The following is an 18,235-nucleotide window of genomic DNA, read 5'->3' as shown; positions in this document are numbered from 1 at the left end:
CAAATCTCTTCCTTCCCACCCACTGAAACACAATATTAATGACGCCAGGGAAATTCCGCGGTGTGATTGGACAGCTAGGTTAAAGGGAAAAAAAAGAAATGCCGACAGCCCGAATTTAACGTGTGTAGGTGGGTATTGGTACAGTTGTTACAGTGTGGCTGAAACTCACTGGGGCAACACCAGCAACACCTCTTGTGGGGGGTCAGCACTGACCATAAAAGACAAAACAGAAGGTGGCATGTGACAAAAGGAGGAAATGCAAAACAAGATGGTTTAAAGTTGAGTTGTCCGCAGTTAGCACTATTAAAATGTAAACGTTGTTAATAAATGCATGGAACAATGTCATCTCAGACTGTATACGGTTTAACCTGACCTGACCTTTATCTTATCTTATCTTTCTATCAGTAGTGAGCAAAGTGATCATTACAGAAGTAATTGCTAGCTGAGGACAAAAATAATAATAAAAAATGATAACATTTACTTTCACAAAAAAGGTTTGGAAAACCTGAATAAAGTTATGCGAAAAGGTTTTTACAGATGTGGTGCTGTTCATTATGGCTATACATCCCCAATTTGTTCTCATCTGTCCAAAGGATATTAGTCCAGATATCGCGTGGTTTGCTCTGAGGCAGTTTTGCAAACCTAAACTGTGGTGTGATGTTCTTCTTATTTCTTTAAGCATCACATGTTGTGGCTTTGGGCTGAATTTGCTTGGGCATCCACTCCTGGGAAGACTGAACGCTTCAAATCAGCAAACTGCCAAAATCCCTGCTTTTAAAGAGGTACTCATACTTCCTGATCAATTAATAAACCTGGTTGTTACTTAATCGCTTAATTACCCTGAAATAAGGAAGGATTTACTTTGTTTTTAGCATGACTACATGCAGTCCGGTGAAATCTTTGTTTTTCACATGACTTTACATTCTATAATAAAATCAGCTAAATAAAGTAGACTACCTTAACAAGATAAAATAGAACAACGTGCAAACAGGATGTGATATGAGAGATGAAAGAATTATCTTAATAAAATTTAAATTGAATGCGTTCAGTTGCTTTACTGAAAAATAAAAATATATAAAAACAACACATGGGAAAAGTACCAGATAGCACATTATGGCTGTGAGCAGCTTTAATCTTCTAGCTTATGGTGGAGATGTTTGAATCTACTAAAAGACTGATGGATAAAAGTTTTTTTTTCTTTATCTAAAACATAGCCTCATTTGTCAGTAATGTAGACGTGCGGACACTTTTGGGTGTCATCCATGGGAATGACAGGAAGTATCCAACTTGTGGTTAGACGTGACTTTTATACCGTTCACAAAATAAACCAGAAGTCGCTCAAATTTAAGCAATCCTGAGCTGATGCATAACCAGTCAACAGGCTGAAACAGCAGTTATCAGCACATATAGTATAGGCTACTCTACACTCGTAAAAATAAAGGTGTCAACTGGAACCAAAAGTGGTTCTTTAGACTGATACCATAGAAGAACCTTTTTAATGCCACAAAGAACCTTTCAAGCAATAGTTCTTTGAAGAACCATTTCTTTCAGTAGTTCACTGAAGAACCTTTAAAGGTGCCCCAAAGAACCATTAAGAAATGGTTTAAATGGTTTCTCAAAGAACCTTTTTTAAAATGGTTCTTTGAAGAACATTTAAAAACTATCATTTTTCTGAGAATGTGCACCTTTCAGAGACATTATAGTTTTGCCTTTTTATTTACTTTTTAAAATGCTTTGGTTTTCAGTCCAATTTACTTTCAGTTATTTTCCAAAGTGGATTTGATTGTTCATATTTAAGCTTAGTTTGCCTGTCTTTTTGTTTGCTATAGTACAGAAACATTTATCAAGGGTACGATTTAAAAGTGTAGAACAAATATTACAACACAAAGGCTGTCGTGTCAGGGACTGCTTGATTGTTCAGTTCGTTTTTGCTTTTTTTTTTATAAAGTTGGGGGTTTCTTTTGTTTTTGTTTTGTTTTTTTGTTTTGTTTTTTTTTTTTTTGGGGGGGGGGGGGGGGGGGGTAATTCAAGTTGACTGAAATCTGGTTTAGTTACCTATAATAACCTCAGTGTGTTATGCATACAGTTTAGTATTACCCCGTTGCTGTTTCTGTGCAGTGAAACGTCGCCCTCTGCTGGAGAGGAGCGGTGCTGCGCTGTACTCACACGTCCTGTTACATGAAAAGATTAAATGTCCTCTGTTATGCACTCTCACATGTCACATGGGCAAACGATGATTAACTTCGGTTTTAAAATCATAAGCCGGATTATGCATATGGTCCCTCCGTGAGTTTTTTTTTTTCTCCACCGCTTTCATATGCTGCCATGTTTCCCGCTTTTCCGTAAAAAACTGTGTAGTTACGTAGCCTACACTGCTCCGCCCACAGATCACTGCAGTTCCCCCGAAACGCTCCGGAGCGCACCTTTGCATAGGGCAGGCTGCAGAATAACCCGAGTAAAAGCCCGATTTGTCACTGCCTACGACGAGTTCGCATGTGGATTTTGCATTGGATTTATGGGTGATTTTCAGTATGGCTTGCTAATTTGACTCCGACTGCAGGACGGCTCAGGTCTGGACCCAGTTTGCACATTAGCTCTACAATGTATCAGACGTTACGGACGTTACTGTCAAATGCCCGGTGCTGGGATACCGACAGTGAGAGGTCGTACCAGGACCTGTTTGAAAGGCTCGATACCAACAAAGATGGGAAGGTGGATGTTGCTGAATTACGAGAGGGCCTCAAGGCAATGGGCATATTCCGCCAGGGTGCTGCACAGGTAAATATCAGTCTGCTGAGGGAGAGGACTCACACAGAGATATGAGTTTCAAGTCCTGGCCTGCTCGTTTTGCATGCATTTCCGTAGTAATGTGACACTTAACAGCCTGTGTGTGTGTGTGTGTGTGTGTGTGTGTGTGTGTGTGTGTGTGTGTGTGTGTGTGTGTGTGTGTGTGTGTGTTTAGAGACAGAGAGTGAGACACTGTGAATATAAATGAAGAGACACTTACACTATATCTCTACCTTACAGAAAATAGTGTCATCTGGTGACCAAAATAAAGACGGGTGCCTGGACTTCAACGAGTTTACCAAGTATCTGAAGGAGCACGAGAAGAAGCTGTGGCTGACGTTTAAGAGCCTGGACAAAAATGATGATGGTAGGGAGAGGAGGGAGGTTGCAAGAAATAAATGAACGCTCTGCTTTAGTCACATGGCTTTCCAGTGAATGTTTACACAGTCACATACTGCAGCTTGTTTCACTGGAGTGTTTATGTGTCAGGGCGCATCGATTCCTCAGAGATCCAGCAGTCTCTTGCAGAGCTGGGCATAGGTGTCAGCGGAGAGGATGCCCTAAAAATCTTACAGAGGTTTGACCTCCACTTTTTACGCACTGTGACATGTGTCTGGTTACAATGTGTCTGAAGAATAAAATTTAAGATTATGTGAAGTATATGTGATCGGATAGTGTACTTCCATACAATAATCATACATTTCATAGGATAAAAACTTGTGTTTCCTCAGTATGGATATAGATGGAACCATGATGGTTGACTGGAACGAGTGGAGGGAACACTTCCTGTTATGCCCTGCTCACAACCTGGAAGAGATTATACGCTACTGGAAACACTCCTCAGTATGTATCATATAAAATCACTCACATATACTGTCTGTATCACAGACAAGTGCTTTTAGTGGACGTACACACACAGAGGCAGTTGCTGTGAAGCGAATCACATGCTGTGTAGTCCTCTCGTGCTAGCTTTATAGATTTCCTCTGCAGTTCACACAAGGCAGCAGCTTTGGAAGTGGTGACCTGGGCAAGATAATTAGGTCATAGCAGCACACTCCCCCCCCCCCCCCCCAGCTCACTCCTCCACCTCTTGCTAGTGCTAAGAAAGACATCTTTGATTGCTCTAGTACTTGTTCAGCGCAAGATTTTAGCCACGAGCCAAACAGTGCCTGTCCTTCACAGAGCTTGTATCTGAATTTTCAGAAGTCTTTTTCAGGCAGAACTGCATTGTCATACAGGAAACGTGCCCTACAGATGACCGCAGCAAGTCCAAGAACCTTTGCCTTTCCCCTTAGCTTTGCATTAGACTGCCAGTAGAGTGTGTTTTTAACTAATGATGTGTTCCATTTATCTCAGAAGTCAGATATCAGAGCTGGGTGTCTCTACCGAACTGAGCGTGCTCCAGTATTAAAGTAGGAAAAGAGGGAAAACAGGATTTGTTGTGCTTCTTAGCAAGGTAGAGCCATGTATCCATCACTGGCAATACTTATAAACCGTGCTGCAGGACATTCATGGATGGAGTCTGGTCAGTGCTCTGTGAGTGGCTCATTTAGGGAGCTATACAACATTGATAGTACAGGTTAGAAGTTGTACAGCTTTACTGTGTTTTCGTATACTGCTGCCATGTTGGATTGTTAATTCAGGTTTGGTGGGGCTGCACTGACATCTTGAGTTGTAAGTCCAACTTGAGGCGGCGTTACAGTTGAAAATTCCCACTTGGCACTCTAAGTTTGACTTTCAGCTTCAAATAGAGCTCACAGTAGTGCTTTAAGCTTTGGGGAAAACGCTGCATATACTAGATAAGGGTTTATTCAGCTCGGTAGTTATTCTAGTGAAAGGACAAGGAGCTCAAATCATTCTTTGGCTCAAAGGGTTTCAGCTTTTCCTCACTGCATATCCTTTTTTACAACCCTTTTAAATGGTTTACACATCTAAAATAGTGGTGGTTGTTGTTTTTTTTATAATGTTTTCATCTTTTGGCTGACAGCTCGTGTTGAAGATTTTGTAAATGTTGCCTTCTGGTTACAATATAACTGCTTCTGCATCACTGACCTCAAAAAGGAGAAGTTGTTGTTTTTGACCTTGTACATTTGAAACCACACAAAGAAACCCTTAAGTGGCACAACCCTTCAGTGAAAGAGTCATTATCAAAGGCAAAGAAATTCACCTATAAGGCATTTTATAATGTGTATTACACATAAAGAGAAATACTAATAAGAGTCTGTGTTTGTATCTACAGTATTATCCCGTCTGCTCACAGACATGCAGTCAGAAGAAAAATAAGGGTTTCACAGGACTCTATGCAGTCTTGTGAAAACAATGTCATTGGACAGATGAGACCAAGCTGGAGATGTTTGGCCATAATGCACATCAATATATTTAAAGCTGTGAAAACCAAACTCAGCATATCAGCACAAACGCCTCATAACAGCTGCCAGCACAGAGGAGGAAGTACCATGCAGCCACTGAGTACGAACCCCTCTGTATAATTAAGTATTCTAGAGTCAAATATGAGGCCATCTGTCTTGCAGAATGAACAGAATGGCTGAAAAAGAAAAGAATCAAGGTTTCAACCTGAAATCCTGGGGTGGGACCTTAAGAGAGCTGTGCCTGCAAACCTCAATGAAGTGAAGCAATGTTTTAAATAAGAATTCATCCACATTGACGCAAAAGACTGATAAAAATGATCATACTTAACGTTATTGTTGCTAAAAATGGTTCTGGACTGCTTAGAGTCCTGTGAGAGCTTTCTTTTTCCCATGACTGTAAATCAGATGTGCCAGGGTTCATGAATTTGGTCTCGCTGAGTAAATCTGCTTATGTAATCACTAGGTTCTGGACATAGGTGACAGTCTTGCAATCCCAGATGAATTCACAGAGGAAGAGAAGAGCACAGGTGGCTGGTGGAAGCAGCTTGTTGCAGGTGCTGTGGCAGGGGCTGTTTCTCGTACCGGTACTGCCCCACTGGACCGAGTGAAAGTCTTCATGCAGGTGACAAATATGACAGAAGTGGAACAAATAGATGGATAAATAGATGTCTGTGACCGTGTTTTACTTAAAGCATATATTTGCACTGCAGGTTCATTCTTCAAAGGCCAACCGGATAAGTCTGCTAGGGGGCTTTAAGCAAATGATTGCAGAAGGAGGTGTGACTTCGCTGTGGAGGGGAAATGGAATAAATGTTTTAAAGATTGCACCCGAGACGGCGATTAAGTTCATGGCTTATGAACAAGTAAGGAACCATACCGCTGAAATGTGAATTTTTTTTTTTAAATACTTCTGTTTGTAGCTATTAAATGTAGTAACAAATATTGTGGCTTTTTACGTTTTCTGCTACAGTATAAGAGGTTGTTATCATCAGAAGGAGCGAAGATTGAGACCCACCAGAGGTTTCTGGCTGGCTCTCTGGCTGGGGCCACAGCACAGACAACAATCTACCCAATGGAGGTAACAAGATCTGTGATGCTGCCTCACTGGATGTGGTAACACCTCCTCTCCACACAAACCAACCGAATCTGACCTCTTTTGTATTTTTTATGCATTGCTTCTCTCTTAGGTATTAAAGACGCGGTTGACGCTTAGGAAAACTGGCCAGTATGCAGGAATGTTTGATTGTGCCAAGAAGATCCTGAGGAAGGAGGGCGTCAAAGCTTTCTACAAGGGCTACGTACCAAACTCACTGGGCATCCTTCCCTACGCTGGGATAGACCTGGCTGTTTATGAGGTATGCTGGCTTTGTGACGCATGGATATTTCACCATGGCTTGCACTTCAGTTAATTAGATCATTTATATGCGCACTAAACCAATCCATCGTGCAGAGTTGCATTAAATTAAATGAGAGAAAGTTTTGTGTTATGCTGATTTTGCACATTAGCTGAATTCTCATTTCTCTTATCATAACTCTCTAGACTCTAAAGAACACTTGGTTGGCACATTACGCCACTGAGTCAGCCAACCCTGGAGTGCTGGTGTTGCTGGGCTGTGGAACCATCTCTAGTACCTGTGGCCAGCTGGCAAGCTATCCACTCGCACTTGTGCGCACTCGGATGCAAGCACAAGGTAAACACAGCCTGATATTTGAAAATAGTAATGACATAACTAGGTAGCCCCTTCGTAGCATAATAATAGCACAATATTTTTCAAGGTGGGCGGGTTGCATTTGATGGTGTAAAGGTTCTGTAAAAGTGATCCATGTTTTCTGTAAATATATACTTGTGTTACAGCCCACGTAATGTAAAGGGGCTCCATCTGAAAAAGGGCATTCCTCTTTAATGTTGTTCACTTTGAGATGAAAGTTGTTTTTTGAGTGTAACATTTAGACAGGGTCATGGTCTCACAAACTGACAAATCAGTGCTATATGAGTAAAGAAACGAATAGACAAAAATGTTGGCTGTTATTGGCCATTTTATTAGTTACATGTTGCTGTTATCAGGTTGGATTCTTCTTGGTATAGATTCAGCAAGGTGCTGGAAACATTCCCCAGAGACAATCCTTGGTTCATACTGGCATCCACAATGTGACTCTCCTCTTAGATTGAAATCTGGTGATTGTGGAGGCCATCTGAGGAACAGTGAACTCATTGTCATGTTCAAAATCTCAGTTTGAGATGGTTTGAGTTTTGTGATATGAGGTTTTATCCTGTTGGAATTAACCATCAGAAGATGGTACACTGTGGTCATAGAGGGATGGGCGTGATTAGCAACAATACTAAGGTAGGCTGCTGTGCTTGAACAATGCTCAGTTGGTACTAAGTAAGGTGCCAAATTGGTACTTTTGAAACGGTGCCGGTGCTCGAACCGGTGCTTAAGAATGGAGAACACAAACTTTGTCCAAAAACCTCTTACGTTTTTATTTTCAGCAGTCTCTTTTTTTCTGCAAAATGATAAGCACCGTCCAGCCCCATGCACGGGGCGATCCGCACTAACTCGCTAATGGAGATTTACCACATCCGCAGTAGATGTGCTCAGTGAAAGGTCTCGCAGCAAGCTATCAAATACGGTGCATTTCTCGGCTTTTAAAAAAACGCTATGCGTCACCAGGTGTTTCATTAGATTCGAGGTGTTACGTCCTTTGACAGTATCACAGTATCACCTTAAAGCACTTGTTGCAGGCTGCTGAGTTTGCATCTTTTGCTGTGAAGTACAGTCAGACTTTTGACCGCTTCGCCTTGGGCATTTTTAATCTGTAGCTCTGCTCTAAAAGAACGTACGTACCTGGGCCCGCCTACTATCCTTGGAAAGGTAAAATGATTGGCTGGAATCCAAAGTGTATGACATCTCAGGAAAAAAAAAAGCACCGAAATGTGCGCTGCTTTTCGGTCTGGTTACTACCGTTTATGTCAGAACCGGTGCCATAATGGCACAGGGTATCGGTACCCATCCCTAGTACTAAGGGACCCCACATGTGCTAAAAAAAAAAAGTATTTCTTCCACCATTACACTGCCAGCAGCCTGAACTGTTTGATACAAGACAGGATGGATCCATGCTTACATGTTATCTAACATCAACAAGGCATTTTCACCAAGAGAACTGGCACTCGTTGGATGTTTTCTCTTTCTAACTATTCTCTATAAACCCTAGAGACGACTGTGTGGGAAAATCCCAGCAGATCAATAGTTTCTGAAATGGTCAGACCAGCCTGTCTGACAAAAACAACCAGCCACAATCAAAGTCACTTAAACGATTCTCAGTTTGAACTTTAGCAGGTCGTCCTGACCATGGCTACATGTCTAAATATGTTGAGTTGCTGTTATGTGACTGGCTAATTACATATTTGCATTAAGTCAGTTGGGCAGATGTACCTAACAAAGTGGCCAGTGAGTTTATTTTTTGCTTTTTAATTGGTTCTCTAACATAGCTAATATTTCTTTGCAGCATCTCTGGAACCATCAAACCAGCCTTCTATGAGTTCTCTGATGAAGAAGATTGTAGCCAAAGATGGTGTTTTTGGACTCTACCGGGGCATCCTGCCGAACTTCATGAAAGTCATTCCTGCAGTCAGCATTAGCTACGTGGTTTATGAGTATATGAAGAGTGGCTTAGGGATCTCCAAATGATACTGCAAAAAAAGGTTTACTTAATATGTCAGACTTGAAAATGCCTGAAATAATTCCAAAAAGACAGACGGCAATCAAGCATACAGTGCATGTTTTAAGAGCCGTCTGCCAGTAGTTAAAGCATTAATAATTTGTGGTATGCATGCTCAAATGTTTTTTTTCTTACTGTAAAACATACCATTCTTCCTGCATTTACTTGCGTTATTTACACACAAAAAGACAGTTCTGGAAAAACACTAAAACGTGTTAAGTATAATGGCTCATTTCATTTATGCCATGGATATTCCTTTAAACTGTGATGAAACAAATACGCGACATAGCGTTGTGCGTTTCCTTTGTTTGAAAAATGACGCTATGTCAGCTGAACCTTTCACATGTCTATGCACTGTATACATGATTTTGTAAACACCTGCCCTAAGTGACAGCGGTTCCAAACAAACTGTTCTCCAATCAGCAGCTGTCCACTAAAAATAGCTGGCTTGGACAAACGAATACTTGTTAACACTGGAACAGTGTGTGAATGAAGACACACATCTTGTGCAATGTGAAAACCACCGATCTCTCTGTTTGATAACGATTTAAATGTGCCTTATGTGTGTGTAAATCTGATGATAACATCAGAAGATGTGTTTTATAACTATACAAATTACTGTATATATGTTTCCAGTTATGCTTATTTATGGGATTTAACGATGAAAAATACTTGCAAGAAGCATATGTTTGTCATGTTTCAATCCTCATTTCAACCTAGTACATACGCACAACACATTCCTGCTACAGTTAACATTCATTCATTTGTTTCATACTCTTTCACACAGCCAAGTGGATGGAGTTTAGATGTAGCATGCATGATAACAATCTTCTGTGTTTAGTTTATGTGACATTTTCTGAGCTTGAAACTAGTCTTGATTTATTAGCTGTTGAAACTTGGTCCTTCCAGGGAGGCTTGAATGCTGATATTGCCTCCTCAGTAATGTAAGGATCACTGATTGGAAACTCGGTCTGATGTGTTGAAATCTTTGCCAAGTGGTCAATAAAGACAAAAACTGTGGATTTGTTTCCACACAGAACATAAACTTTGTGTTGGTGTCAGTAAGGAACTTCCATCCGGTTAGCATCTATGATGAAGGAGATGAAACAGAAATACAAAAACTGAGAATATTTTTGCATCAGCTTTGTATTTTTGATTGAAATTTCTGGGTGCATTTTTTTTCCATAACAAATTAAATCCTCCAAAATTAGGAGGGAAGGGAAAATGTGTACAGTTGAATTTTGGATTCTTGCTAAACAGCTAAACAATTCTTTCTAAACAATTGCAGGTCCAGAAATCTTGTTCCTTGAACAACTTGTTTGGATGTGTCATCCATTTGCCAAAGTTTAGAAGAAGACCCAAATTGTCACTGTCAGATGAGAGGAAAATGGTTAGGATGTTCAGGAACCATCAAGGCTCAATCCTGCCACGAACTTAAAACTCCTGGAACACAGTCAGAACACAGTCATGTCCACACTGAAGTGAGTTTACATCACCAAGGACTGAGAGAAGCCCCTGCTCCATAATCCGTATCTTCAAGCTCAAATGAAACTGCCCACATAGACAAGTTAAATACCCCAGGATTTTTGGAAGCTGGGGCCTCAGGGGGTATAGACATACTATACAAACCGCATTTTTAATTAAACGTTTGATAGTAGGCATCATAAATAATAATAATAAAAGTAATAATAATAATAAAACAATTTTTAAAAATTCCTTTGAAAAGATTGGACTGAAAATAAGTGAAAAAGCAGTCAATGTCAAAAACATAAAACTGACAGATCTTCAGAAATCCTGGAGAACTGCTGCTGAAGAACACTAAAAAAATTACAGTAAAGTCTGGCTCCTTAGAAGGGAAATATAAATAGGTGAGAGGTGATTTGCACAATGCTGTATATTCACTGGGATCACATTACTTGCTTATTACTTACTATGTTTTTTTTAACTATGCAGTCAGTCGTAAAATACGATTTATTTTACTTAAGTTCCTTGTGGGTGTCTCTTAACCTTCTTCATTTTGTGGCGTTTTTGTGACAGGTGTTGCCTTCCTGGCGACCTTCAGCCCTTTTTTTCGGTTGTTTGAACAGTTTTTGTCCTAACCGCTCTCCGTAGTCGGGGCAGCACTGGGCTCTCTGCAGTTGTTGTAGAGAGGTGGGCCCGCCCTCCACTAAAACACAAACTAAAGTCAATGTGCAGATAGGTGGAGAGTGTCGGTGATTTTATTTTTTTTTCCCGTCTGCCACAACTTAATGGTGAAAGTGTTTGTTGCGGCGCAGATAAACAGAGCAAACAGCTTGGTCGTTTGCTTGTAGACAGTGACAGCTAGCAGTTAGCTAACTCCCAACAGGGGCTAAAAATATTCTCCTGCGAAGTGACCTGAGGTGGACACAGCAGAACAGCTGGTGGGGAAACTACGGTAGGTTTCCGTCGGCAAGCTGTACGAGTACTCATGATTATTTACTAATGGCAAAATTGCGTATGTGTTATTTTAAGTTCTGTGGTGAAAACTTGTTGATTTGGCGGTAGCTTAGCTAGTGGGCGTTAACTAATGGAGGTTTTCTTACTACGTTATGTCTGAAAGCATGATTGTATTTACGTTAGGCGGTTTATGATTCAAGTCCAAAAACACGGCCAGAAGACAGTCCCTGTTTCACCTTTCTGTTTTTATCCGTCTACCGACCGGTAAGCCGGTTAGCCCCACTGCAAAGGCGTTTAGCTTTTTTGCCTGAGTCAGGCTGCTGCTCATCGTGTTAAGATGGTGTTTGTCATGCTGAACAAATAGTTTCATGTAACAGGTTCAGTTTGTATTTAAACATGTGTCACAATAGCCTGTGGTCAGCCTCAGCTTCTTTCTGTGATGTATTGTCTTTTGGATAACTGGAGATCGACTATGGTGTCTATTCAAGAGATCTTCATGTTCATATTTTGTTTTCAATTTGTTGTCAGCAGCATCAAAAGTTTTGTACTGATGTAGATCTGTTAAATTGGAGATATATAAAAAAACAGATAGTTCCACACTGAAAACCACAAAAAAATTAAAAGTTTATAAGACATTAAAGGCTGGATTTCAAAAATTAAATAAAATATTTTCTGGTTCTTCTATTGACTGAAGAACCAGAAAACCTGGGGGGTCTTCCTGCTTCATAGACAAACTGTGTTTCATCCGTATCAGATGTATAAAATTTATAATGGGGGAAAAAAACAGGAGATTACCATGAGCTATTAAGATTTCTAGTGCTGATCTCTGCCTACAGTCTGTTTGTCTCTTCAAGTCTTTTTCTTGTTTCTGAAAGATCTTGCTTTATGCTTAAACACATAATGGATTGTTCTTTATTTCCAGTGGCACTGCAAAAAAAACGTGAAGCACCATGGGCAACACGAGTGACAGAGTGGCCGGAGATCGGCATGGTGCCAAGGCCCATCGCTCAGACAGTGGCAGCAGTTCCAAAGACCAAGAACCCAGCAGCAAGATGGTGGACAGCACAGATGACCCCAACACCTTCAACACACATGGACCCGAATCGAAGGTATGCAGATTATAATATTGAAACACATTTGTCTTCCACACCACTTCCTCAGATTTGAAAGCTTTATTTTCTCAAAACAGCTTATATTTGAGATTTATATGTTTACTACTTTCAGGCATCAGGAGAGAAAGAATTCACCCCAGATTTGGATGATCTGGTTAAAACTGGTCCTCAGGCTCGCCCCACTGTGATCCGCTGGGCCGGAGGTGGGAAGGAGGTCTACATTGCTGGTTCTTTTAATAACTGGAACACAAAGATACCGCTAAATAAAAGGTAAACAGGAAGTGGATAACGGTACGTTATCACATTCATTATCTTTTATAAGTAAACCTGTAGCTTGAGAGTTTGTAGATAAACGTTTCGGATATTGCACTAATACATTCTCTTACTTTCTCCTAAGCCATAATGATTTTGTGGCAATTCTGGACCTGCCCGAAGGAGAGCACCAGTACAAGTTTTTTGTAGATGGACAGTGGGTGCATGATCCATCAGAGGTACAGTAGCTTCATTTTTTTTCCCTCCATTAACTTATTCATGCACACTGCATTTTGGCATGGTGCAGAGACCTCTGACAGTTCAAAAAGGAAGGGACACATTCCTTTGTGGAAATTTAGCATTTAAGTTTCATCCATCTTGTATTGTGTTATCCTCACAAAATGTGGACTTTGAGACCTCAGAGGGACTGAAAAGCTTTGAAAAGCCCTTCTATTCGGTGAAAGCTGCTAAATAGCTCTTTTGCCTTAGGGAAAACTGTGCAGGAAACTGCTAATTTTACACATGCTTCCTCATTTCCTCTGTGATGATTTCTCTCTTTTTCGGCAGCCGGTGGTAACCAGCCAGATGGGAACTATCAACAACTTGATCCATGTGAAAAAGTCTGACTTTGAGGTGTTTGACGCCCTTCAGGTCGACTCTTTGGAGTGCTCCGACACGTCAGGTCAGCCTGCTCCGTTATTGAATTATTTAGTCAACTAAAGGTAATCAGCATGTGTAAATAGTAACTGGAAAGTGCCTTGTCATATTGCAGCATGCCTTTCCTGACCTTGCACTTACAGTCCCAGCAATTTAAGTCTTAATACAGCTCCCAGGAAAGGAGTTGAATAATAAATGCCAAAATAAATACAACAATAAAGAATACAGCTTTTTTATTGTTGTTGTTAGTGTTTAATTGGTCAGTAGCTGTAGAGTAAAGTGTGTATGTGAAATGTCATATAAATGTGATTGCTGTATCTTTAGACCTGTCCAGCTCTCCTCCTGGTCCGTATGGACAGGAGCAGTATGTCTTCAGACCTGAGGAGCACTTCAAAGCCCCGCCCATCCTCCCGCCTCACCTCCTTCAAGTCATTCTCAACAAGGACACCAATATATCTGTGAGTATCTACACCTTTCGCACCTTTCTCTCAGTTTACAAATCAGATAGAATTTTTTAGACCCTGATGTGACTCATCTTTTCGTGTTACTGTTTTCTTTGTGACTTTTCCTCCTACTGTCTGTTGTTAGTGTGACCCTGCCCTGCTGCCTGAACCCAACCATGTCATGCTAAATCACCTATATGCACTTTCAATAAAGGTAGGTTTACTTGCAGCAGAATGACTCATGACTCACATTTTCACGGAAGTTAGTAGTTGCTCCCCTACCCTCTTTTTTTCTTTTTGTTAAATGTTCCAGCACATTTACATGAACATGATTTTTAATCATATCAGTTTTATATCAGTTCTTTCAGTCCTTGTGCAGACAAAGGGAAGATGTTCTGCTTTAAAGGGGGAAGGTGGTAGGGGTGGTCAGTAGGGGTGGGGGAAAAATCGATACTGTGTAGTATCGTGATATTTTGTTTGCTAATAATGTATCGATACAGGGACAGCAGAAATCGATATTTTGTTACAAAAAAAGTTTTTGTGCTCTGACTTCAGAGCATGTTGATCCTTTTTCTGAGCAAGAATCCTGACACTGTCCAAATGTGTTTAACTTTTTTTATTGCAGCAATAAACATGACAGTTTACTTATTTTAATTTAAGACATGTTTTATTTTAATTAAGTTTAAAACTTTTTTATTTAATGTAAAATTATATTTTGTTTTAATTTACTTTCAAATTCTTCAGTTGCTGAAGGGCCTGCATAGTTTTCATATTGCATAGTTCAGAATAGCTATAATTGTACCAGATGGTTTCAGTTAACTTGGACTAGACTGTAATACAAACCGTTCAGTTTGTCAACAATAAAACTGAACTGAGAGAAAGACTGAGTCCGAGACTTTGATATTAGATAAAATGAATATTGATAAAGTTTACCTTTATGTACAGAATCTGAATATCGCAAAATATTTTTAGAAATTGCAATAATATCGTATCGTGAGTTAAGTATTGTGATAATATCGTATCGTGGGATGTTTGGTGATTCCCACCTCTAGTGGTCAGTGGTGTGAATCGTTTCACACCACTGACCACATTCAGAACTTACTTCTACAGTTCTCTTGCATTATTTTTATTATGTTATTAGCTAATTGATCAGTTAGGTGGTTCAATGTGAGCCAAACCTGTGGTGAGGTTTGTGGTAAATCGCGTATTCAACAGTAATCCAATATGTACGTAGTTGGTACTTTCACAAATTGGAGCATATTGCATTGTTCTGATGCTTTGGATCCAACTTAATGACAGCCTGTTTTTGATTGTTTGTTTGTTTGTTTGTTTGTTTGTTTGTTTTTTCCTCTCCTGGTTAGGATGGAGTAATGGTGCTGAGTGCGACTCACAGATACAAGAAGAAATATGTCACTTCTCTGCTTTACAAGCCTATCTAAACCTCAGCTCGGGTTCCCCCCAGTGCTTTTAGCAGCATGTTTATAATCTGCTGTGGGTTGTTTTTTTTGTTTGTTTTTTTTTTGTTTTTTTTGTTGTTGGTTTTTTGTGCGTGTGAGTCTGTGTTTGTGTATATGCGTGTGTGTGTGTGCGTGCGCGCTTGTTGTTACATTTAGCTATATCTTGCACTGAAACAAGTTTACAGACGAGCTTAGAGGCCCATGGCTGTGACTTGGGTTTTAATCAGAATCAGAATCAGAATACTTTATTGATCCCTGGGGGAAATTATTTTTTGTTACAGATATTTGTTACATTTGTTACAGTTATTTTTTGTTAAAGAGGCTGCACTTCTGTCTACATAGGGCTCTAAACAATAGTAGCGAAGTGTGTGTGCCAGGTGTTGGAAAAAGCAATGAGAACCATATTGTGGCTTTTTACCTCTACGGACGGATAAGATCACTGTGTGTATTCAAGCGTTTGCTGCTCCTTGTGATTCATAATCATGTTTTCTGGGGTGCGAATCCTTGTTACACATGCCTTTTTTTCAGGTAGAGAACCTGTAAATGATATATTACGTTGGATTTTGGGTTTTAATTCAGTTGAGTTTGAATTTAATCAGTGTTGAGTGATTGTATTCACCTTTCCACTAATTCCATTAAGCTTTTAGCTGAGTAAATGGTGAATAACAGGAAGACTTAAACTGGCACAAAGTCTAGGTCAACAGGCTGATGCGAAGAGCAACAAATTTAGCATTGCTTGAACTTAAAGTGCAATAAAAAGCAGAAATACTACATTTTAGCTCAACCCACAAGTATCATGTTTATTCTTGTTTAGCAAGCAGCAGGAACATCAGGTAGTGCTCAAACGTTTGCAGCAACTTGGAGCTGTCCTTGTTTGTGAAAGAAAAGCAAATTTCTTTTCATTCAATGTGACATGGAATTGATTAGCAGTTAATGGTTAATTAATTTATAGCTGATTGTCTTTTAGTGGTCTGTCCACATGTGTGTACAGAGGCACATTCTTTTGGAAAGAGAGAGGCTTTGGCGACGCCATAGCAACTTCCAGTTGCTAGGGAAATCTGTGTATTTCCTAACCAGCTGAAAGTGGTTGCTGGTTTTCTCAAATGTAGTGCTATGCCAAAAACCATCATGTGATTACTTTGTTCATAGATTATGACAGCTGCCATAGTTTTCAAGAAAGATGCTGATTTGTCTGCAAACACTTGATAATGACTCACCGACTGTTGTCCTTCAAAGTGAAAGCTATGACTTAGTGAGTGACTGAGGCTTAGCAGTCAGTTTCACAGCGACTGCCAGCAACCACACACAACAGGTTGTGCAATACTAATTTTTCCCTAACAACCGGTGGTTGTCAGTTGGTCTCCAACTGGTGTCTAGGCCCATGTAACTGAGGCCTAACACGGTCAGTCAGCCTTTTAAAACAATGATAACTTTGTATTAGTGAATACAGTTTGCCGGTCAAACAAGAGTGAAGGTTTCTACAATAAAAGAGCGAACTGTATTTATGAAAACTTTGTTTGTTATTTGAAAGGTTTTAATTATATTAGCTTCAAAATCAAATCTGACTTTCTTTAAAAAAACAAGGACATTTCTGACCCCAGTCTTTGGCTCCTGGTTTGTAGTTTTAAAAAGATGCAGAACCCACAGTTGGGTTTGATGCCGTTGCTTGTCATTCAGTGGAATCTGCCACATACATTTCAGTATATGGTAAAGTTTTGGTCGCAGGAGGAGTACTCACCTGTTTTAACTGGGAGACCCACTTTCCATATGATGATGGTCAAAGGTCATTTAGTTCTGCTGTTGCCTTGATGTAAGTTTTCGAGCACTTTACCGTTCTTTGAGCAGGAGTGTCGATGTAAGCTTTTAACTATGCAGCAGAGAACGCGTGTACTGTAGCTTCTCTGGACTGCAGGATCTGATTTAGTCTAATTAAGATATTTTGCTGTGCTTTGTGTGTATCTGTATGGAGTTGTATTTATCAAACAGGATTACAGGAATGTACTGTATCTGTTACATGTACTGTATAGTTTTATACAGAGGCCTGTACACGCGAACAGTTTCACCTTGCTGCTTGGTATTGATTGCCCTTATAAAGATACATGTGGTGCACATTTAGAAAATGAGTGAACGCGCACACCTCAAACAGTAGCCAGAGACACGTCATCAGATGAATCGACATGAGCAGAACTCAAGTGTTGTACAAAGTTTGCTTACCATGTGTATTCATAAAAGCATTTGAAGCTAATCTCTTTTTTTTTTTTTTGGTATGGTGGCTTTAAACGTTGTGTTTTCCACTTTTTCAGTTTGGTGTCTATTTGTCTGCATCTTAAGTACAGTATATACCAACATCTGGTAAACTCCAGACTTGTAAAAGGGGCTTTCATAAATCCTGTTGGGTGTACAAGTGTTTTGTAAAAGGTAAGGCTAGCTAGGAAGTTTTGTCCAAAGAGTTTCATATGACAAGATGGCAAGGGATTGTGGCAATGCAGCCAGATTCCCAGACATGGATTAAGTCCTAAATTCAAAGAAGATCCATGTCTGGTAGACTTGGCTGTTTTAAGGTTGAAACTGAAACTTGAATTTTACAGCGGTTTCATGAATGTTTTTAAAAATGCTTTGCAGAAGCAGTGTAAGGATCAACTGTACAAGGTTTTACTTGTTTGCATATAAATCAAAATAAAGAGGGTGCACTGATCCCATTTCCTCTGTCTTCTCTTTAACTTGACTCTTTATTGTATGTGTGGATTCGTGGTTAAACATCTGTCCTTAATACCTGCTTTATTTCAGCCACTTAATTTTAAACCACTGGAGATAAAGTTAGAGAGGGTAAGATACACATGCACAGATGAGGGATGCTGAACAAATGGGATGAAGGGTTGAATTTGGTGCTGCAGGGCAGGAGGAAAGGAGGACAACAGAGAAGATTCATGATGTAGTGAAGGAGGTGTGACAGACGATGCTAGGGATGCGGTCAGATGGAAGCAGGTGATCCGATACCCTAAAGATGACTTGATCTCAAA

General features: G+C 40.0%; 2 protein-coding genes across 2 annotated transcripts; both read left to right on the top strand.

The window, feature by feature from the left end:
- Nucleotides 1-2,387: 2,387 nt before the first annotated feature.
- LOC308412538 (mitochondrial adenyl nucleotide antiporter SLC25A24-like) lies at nucleotides 2,388-9,922 on the top strand. Its single transcript, XM_080906974.1, has 10 exons — nucleotides 2,388-2,778; nucleotides 3,028-3,154; nucleotides 3,277-3,364; nucleotides 3,519-3,630; nucleotides 5,620-5,778; nucleotides 5,867-6,019; nucleotides 6,127-6,234; nucleotides 6,344-6,511; nucleotides 6,697-6,847; nucleotides 8,664-9,922. Exons 1-10 carry the CDS (start codon nucleotides 2,602-2,604, stop codon nucleotides 8,843-8,845), a joined length of 1,425 nt encoding a protein of 474 aa, XP_080763100.1. The 5' UTR covers nucleotides 2,388-2,601; the 3' UTR covers nucleotides 8,846-9,922.
- A 1,075-nt stretch (nucleotides 9,923-10,997) lies between these two features.
- prkab2 (protein kinase, AMP-activated, beta 2 non-catalytic subunit) lies at nucleotides 10,998-17,910 on the top strand. Its single transcript, XM_080907332.1, has 8 exons — nucleotides 10,998-11,292; nucleotides 12,217-12,403; nucleotides 12,519-12,676; nucleotides 12,804-12,897; nucleotides 13,226-13,340; nucleotides 13,640-13,773; nucleotides 13,904-13,972; nucleotides 15,120-17,910. Exons 2-8 carry the CDS (start codon nucleotides 12,245-12,247, stop codon nucleotides 15,195-15,197), a joined length of 807 nt encoding a protein of 268 aa, XP_080763458.1. The 5' UTR covers nucleotides 10,998-11,292; nucleotides 12,217-12,244; the 3' UTR covers nucleotides 15,198-17,910.
- Nucleotides 17,911-18,235: the final 325 nt, after the last annotated feature.

Source organism: Rhamphochromis sp. 'chilingali' (genome assembly GCF_963969265.1).
Source record: "Rhamphochromis sp. 'chilingali' genome assembly, chromosome: 16".
NCBI classification, from domain to species: domain Eukaryota; kingdom Metazoa; phylum Chordata; class Actinopteri; order Cichliformes; family Cichlidae; genus Rhamphochromis; species Rhamphochromis sp. 'chilingali'.
Note: the sequence above shows the minus strand (reverse complement) of the source record. Positions and strands in the feature narration are given on the sequence as shown.